At 37.7% G+C, this 7,123-nt stretch overlaps 1 protein-coding gene across 5 annotated transcripts in view; it reads left to right on the top strand.

Annotated features, from left to right (window-relative positions):
* LOC143275055 (protein regulator of cytokinesis 1-like) overlaps positions 1 to 7,123 on the top strand; it is a 30,283-nt gene that overhangs the window by 18,682 nt on the left and 4,478 nt on the right. For 2 of the 5 annotated variants that reach the window (XM_076579150.1, XM_076579121.1), the window contains 2 exons: positions 2,539 to 2,766; positions 4,950 to 5,038. In XM_076579150.1, the coding sequence (XP_076435265.1) occupies positions 2,539 to 2,766; positions 4,950 to 5,038 (317 nt within the window). The remainder of the gene's footprint in view (positions 1 to 2,538; positions 2,767 to 4,949; positions 5,039 to 7,123) is intronic. The other 3 variants (XM_076579134.1, XM_076579143.1, XM_076579128.1) reach the window with 3 other exon arrangements.

Raw genomic sequence — 7,123 nt, 5'->3', positions numbered from 1 at the left:
TATCTCGTATCTCGTCTCTATCTAGTATATAGATTATACTATACGTTCATCTAGTATAATAGTATATCGTCTATTATATATGTCTATATAGTTATCGTAACTATAGTATCATAGTAATATAGTCTATAGATTATATCCGTATATTCATCTAGTTACAGTCTATACTCGTATATAGTCTATCTATCTAACGTATATACTCACGTCACATACAGAATATATCTACTTCTCATAACATACTCTACTCTACACACTACACTACTATACGTCTATCATACGTACTATCTACATATCTAAGTCTCTCATAACTCTATATACTATTACACTATATCAACTACTAACATATCATCACACATACACACTTATCACTACTATCATACACTTCACAACTACCAACGTACTACACTACACTCACTAATCTACTCTACTTCACACTCTATCTCACTCTAACATCACACTACACATCTCTCATAACTACATCATAACACACTACTCTTATCTAAATATCATCTAAACTACAACTCTACCATCTACTCTCTCACTCACACTACATCTACTAACTCCATCTACTATCACACTCTACACACTTCACACTACACACTACTACACACGTCTGACACACTACATACTACCTACACACTATACTCACACTACAACTACACACACTACACTCATACACACATACACACACTAACAACTACACACACTACACACACTACACACACTACACACACTACACACACTACACACACTACACACACTACACACACTACACACACTACACACACTACACACACTACACACACTACACACACTACACACACTACACACACTACACACACTACACACACTACACACACTACACACACTACACACACTACACACACTACACACACTACACACACTACACACACTACACACACTACACACACTACACACACTACACACACTACACACACTACACACACTACACACACTACACACACTACACACACTACACACACTACACACACTACACACACTACACACACTACACACACTACACACACTACACACACTACACACACTACACACACTACACACACTACACACACTACACACACTACACACACTACACACACTACACACACTACACACACTACACACACTACACACACTACACACACTACACACACTACACACACTACACACACTACACACACTACACACACTACACACACTACACACACTACACACACTACACACACTACACACACTACACACACTACACACACTACACACACTACACACACTACACACACTACACACACTACACACACTACACACACTACACACACTACACACACTACACACACTACACACACTACACACACTACACACACTACACACACTACACACACTACACACACTACACACACTACACACACTACACACTACACACACTACACACACTACACACACTACACACACTACACACACTACACACACTACACACACTACACACACTACACACACTACACACACTACACACACTACACACACTACACACACTACACACACTACACACACTACACACACTACACACACTACACACACTACACACACTACACACACTACACACACTACACACACTACACACACTACACACACTACACACACTACACACACTACACACACTACACACACTACACACACTACACACACTACACACACTACACACACTACACACACTACACACACTACACACACTACACACACTACACACACTACACACACTACACACACTACACACACTACACACACTACACACACTACACACACTACACACACTACACACACTACACACACTACACACACTACACACACTACACACACTACACACACTACACACACTACACACACTACACACACTACACACACTACACACACTACACACACTACACACACTACACACACTACACACACTACACACACTACACACTACACACACTACACACTACACACACTACACACTACACACACTACACACTACACACACTACACACTACACACACTACACACTACACACATGTATATATATATAGATACATACACACATCTATTTATATATATATACAGCTATCTTTTCATATAAATCTGTCTGTCTGTCTGTCTGTCTCTCCCTCAGAAGAATGTGCTTGCTTATTGATCAGTTACACCAAGTAGTTTTGATATGCATTGCTAAAGCTATTAGCGCTTAAACTTTTCAAGTTAATTGAATCAGTTTTAAAAGAGTACATATTTCTGAAAATCTTTAATTATTAAATCATTTTATTAATCATTGTTAAAGAAATGGAACATCATAACTTTTAAACTATTTTTGCTTACAACCAAGTTAGGAGGATTTCTTGCACAGTTTTAAACTTTGTAGCAGAAGCACAATGATTGTTCGCTTTAAATCATTATATTAAGCATGGAAAAAATAAGGTGGGTGGGCAAGCTTCTTGCTCCATCACCACACTGGCCAAGCCAAGGAATGATTTACTGCTTGATTTTTTTCAGACTCCCAACATGAATCACACAAAGCGCCGCCGTTCGCTTCGACAAGCTCGCAAACATCTGCAGGAAAGCCTGCAGAACACCAGTTCAAACAACAACAGTCGCAGTGGGAGGAAGAAAACTGCTGGGAAAAACAACCCTGATCTGTTCTCACAGACCACGGTAAGCAGCAATGGCGAATCCAACTGCAACGTCTCCTTGGCAACCATGGGATCCTACAGTGAATTTGCTGTGTGTATTTTAAAGTTTTTCTTTCTCTGTGTATGTTTTTTCCCCCTCTCACCTTCTCTTTCCTTTGGTGTTGGTTAGTTAGGTTTTCCATAATAATACTCACTTAATTAACCTAGAGTAGAAATATTTTCTGGGTTATAAAGCACACCAATATCTGTAATCTGACCTGCAGTCCCCATCTTTGTGGAAAGAGGGGTTGGGAGACCAAGATAATAGCTACAAATGGACTACTTGCTCCAAAGAAGGAAAGTTAGAAATGGACCAAGAACAGATGATATTGAATAATGGAAAATCATGGAACAGTGGCATTCCAGAACATTGCTGATCAGTTTTTATGAAAGTGAAGCACAGTTTTGGTGGATAAATAATAAAAATAATGTGTAGTGTTTACCCTGAGGCTCTAAGCACAAGGGAGGGGATAAGGTGATTTATAACCCAAAAAATATGGTCTTTTTCTCTGTGCCTATTCCATCACAGGTAATTTTGGCATGAATGGGTTCCTCTGTGTTGTTGAATGGAATTCTGTCTGCTTTATAATTTACCATAACCAAGTAGGAAAGGATAAATCAGTAGATTAGTACTAAAATGGACTGATTCATTGTTGTGCGTTTTGACATATGACATAGGAACCAAAGTAAACCAGTCAGTACACGTAAGTATTGTATTATGTGACTAAATATGTGCTGAGTCGATGCACACAAACAGTATTGATGATGTAAACATAAGGTCAGTGAACAATAAACTTAATCTGTTCAGAATGCTTCTGCCTCAGGCCAGCAGCATACCTGGGCTGGAGTTGCCTCAGAAAATTGGTTAGAAAACAGGTTTTGTGCCTTGGCTGGGGTGGACCACCACTGTGATTTTATTTGTAGACAGATAGGCCTAAAACCTGGCATAGGAGATTAAACTCACTCACTGCATCAAACTGTTGCCAGTTGGACTAAAATGTGAATCTTTTGGCTTCTTCTCTTTGTCACTATCCATGAAACTTATTGAAAGACTTCTCCTACCATATACCTGTGATTTTTAGACATATTCAATTTAACATTAAAATTTGAACAAAAACTGCCTAACAAATCAAACTCCAGACAAAAGACTGGTGAAGAGAAATAACACATAAAACACAGTGTGCATTGAAATACTGGAGTTTGCTGTTGAGAGTATACTCAGAAGTTGATGCTGAGTGACACTTTGTTGTTATGAGTTATCTCAGAATTCGTCTGCAAAGAGTTAGGCTACAGCAGCACACGCTAATGCCAGTTTTCGCAAACAGATGATTATCGGAATTTTTAACAGCACCAAGACAGACAAAAAGAACTCAACCCAAACACTGCTCTGTACGCCAGCAGCCTACTTGAAATACAGTTGTACAGAATATGGACATCTTGTTTGATATGTTAAGGAAACTGGTATTTGTCCATTTATCCTGCATGTTTATCCTATCATGCCAGTATCTTCTACTCTTGCGTCAGGCTCAGTCTCAATAAAATTGATGTGGATTCCTCTGACCCCTTTTTAAGGACAAATAGACTAATTGCTGACTAGTCTGTTAATTTTTTGTAACTGAACCTCTGACCTTGTCTGCCTTTCATTTTATTTTTTTCAATAGAAAGACAGGCATGAAAAAGTGCAAAATGCAAAACTGCATTGGAAACTTCATTTTCAGTGGCAAGACCTTTCCTTACAAAATTTAAAATCTGAGTTTGGTATATGAGTTATGTGTTGGCAGTATGATTGGCAGGTTCATTTGAATAGCCGACTGTTTTTTTGTTAGTTTCTCTAACCATCTCCTCAGAGACAAACAGGCAAGCTGTTGATTTTATTAGGAAAAACAAATGCTAGTTTAGTCTTTTGATCAGATTTCCAATACCAGGGAATGATGGGGGTGGGGCATGTATTCTGATGCCTGAATTATATAGATAATAAATCAGTTAAGCTTTTCAGGTTTCTGTATTATTTGATAGTACTATTACAATAAAGAAAATATGTTCAAGGTCATTTCAGATTTCAGCAATCAATTTGTGATGTTTTTATACTTATTAGTGCTTTGACAAGCACCTCTCAAAACAGTATATCATATAGATACATATGAATTTCTGTATTCAGTCATGTTGTCATGCCTTATCCTAGTATTCATGAACATGCTTTGTACACGTGTACTGTTTTTTGCCATCGATGTGCAGGCCAAATTGAAAACAAGCTCCTCTTCCCACCCAGGCAATTCTACCACATTGTCTTGGGATTCTGACAAATCGAAGAAATCAACTGGGAGGTAAATTCCCATCACAGGTGCCCCTGACCTCGGTTTAGCACTGACAGCTTGCACTACTTTATGCCAACAGGGGCATGCCTTTCCCCCACTTTATAATGCCTTGACTGGTTCCCCATTTCTTTATGATCTGGCATGACATGTGCATGACAAGTGGTACTGTGTGACAGCCCAGTTGCTAGTGCGTGTGTTGCCCTTACATTTTCTCTCTCCTTTAGCTGCCAGCGTTCTTTACTGGTTTTCTCATCATTTATACTAATTTTAGGAAGGGAAGTTAATGGAACAAGGGGGATCACTTCTGAAAATACCAGCAAAAGGATTACCAGTTTTGCTTCCCAGGGTTGACATCTGTTTCTAGCTCTTTTTGTTTGACTAACTGCACTGTTCTTCATAAATTCATTATCAAGCACAGTTTTACCAGATTAGTACTTGGATTTTTAGGTAAGAGAAAAAAAGTTATCCTTATTTTACAAACAGCAAAACAAACAACAACAAAAAGAACATCTTGCGGTGAAGAGGGCAGAGAGGGGGTGGGGGTCGTAAGGCTCAAAGAAGACAAAAATGTAAGAAGTTATTTTGATCTGCTATGAAATGACTTGACAGAAACTTGGTATTTGAAGCTTAGGTCAGGGAGGGATAATAATGATTAATCTTCTCTGTACCTGATATTGATGGAAGTGAGATAAGTTCTACTTGAAACAGTGGTTTCTTAAAAGCAATTAATGCGTGTTTCCCTTGTCTAGACAAAATCTCCACACATCTTGTTAGCTTTCCTGGTGAGAAAATTAAACAGATCAACATTGACAAAGTTGTTGATACACTGCACTTTAAATTTGGTGTATCTCTGCTATTATAGGATATAACAGTGGTTGAAGTAAATGATGAAATTGTGGCTGAAAATACACAAAATTATTTTTCTGGCACACCTGTTAGACATGAGAAGCTCAGCTTGTTTACCACACTTCACCAGTTTTAATAATAAACGCCTGCATCAACATATTCACAACAGTTTCACTAAATTTCAAGTCTGTGCTTAAAGGTTTGTTAGCAAGTGCTTGCCATTGATGTGTTTACTGTGTATGAATATTTTAAAGTCAATGCTGAATTAAATAGAATGAATAGAATGAACATTAAAAGAAAAAGAACTGAATGGATTGCACCGTACCAGTCTGCCCAGATCTAGAGAAAATAGCAACATGCTGTGTAGTGCCTGAAGTGATAGCAACACTTTACCACAACCTTTAGAGTTTTTCTTAAATAATCAGAATACATCAAACTAACATGATTTGATAAACAGTGTTATCACCCAATACCATCGTCAGTTTATCATGCTAAAAAATCATAAGTTTAGATATTGATTTTGGATGTTTGTTGCATGTGTTTTGGCCGGTGGTAAGTGTTCTTGCTGCAATGCTTGTCATGCTTAGATCCCAATCTATTAGGTTGCTGTTGTTTTTTTCCCCTAGTTTATGATATTTGAATCAGAGCACATTTTAAACAAGTTCCTCTTTTTTTTTCTTCTCAAGATTCCTTTTTTGGATAAAGTGTGTATCACAAGTGAGACTTAAAGGCCTTGCCTCTCTTGTTTGCTTGTAGTATGTCTTCTTAAAAAGTTGTTTTGTGTGTGCAGTTGTGTATTTGTTTTAGTTATGGTACCAGTGTGGAGACAGCATTTGTCTTTTTTCTTTCTGGCATAGTGATACAATGGCACAATTTGCTGGTTTTTTTTTTTTTTTTTTTTTTTTTTTTTTTGACTCCAAAGGAACATTATGCATTGTCTTGTTATTCCCCAGTCCCCTTCCAGGGAGAGGTTCACCGCTTTCAGCTTGGTGCAGAATTGAGGCCTTTTTATGGTTTTTTTTGTTTTTTTAAGAAGGCTAATCTTATGAAAGTATATATGCATGTATATCTTTATTTCAGGGTTGAGATTTGCAGTTGTGGGTACAGAGTTTTATTTAATTCTGAATTTTACTGCATTTACAGGGGTGCAAGTGGTTCCGTCTCATACGGATTTCCGTCTTGATGAAATTTCAATTTTTTTTTTTTTTTTTTTTTTTTTTTTTTTTTTTGTCCCTATGCTTTTGATCC

Source organism: Babylonia areolata, chromosome 2 (genome assembly GCF_041734735.1).
Source record: "Babylonia areolata isolate BAREFJ2019XMU chromosome 2, ASM4173473v1, whole genome shotgun sequence".
In the NCBI taxonomy this organism is placed as follows: Eukaryota; Metazoa; Mollusca; class Gastropoda; order Neogastropoda; family Buccinidae; genus Babylonia; species Babylonia areolata.
Note: the sequence above shows the minus strand (reverse complement) of the source record. Positions and strands in the feature narration are given on the sequence as shown.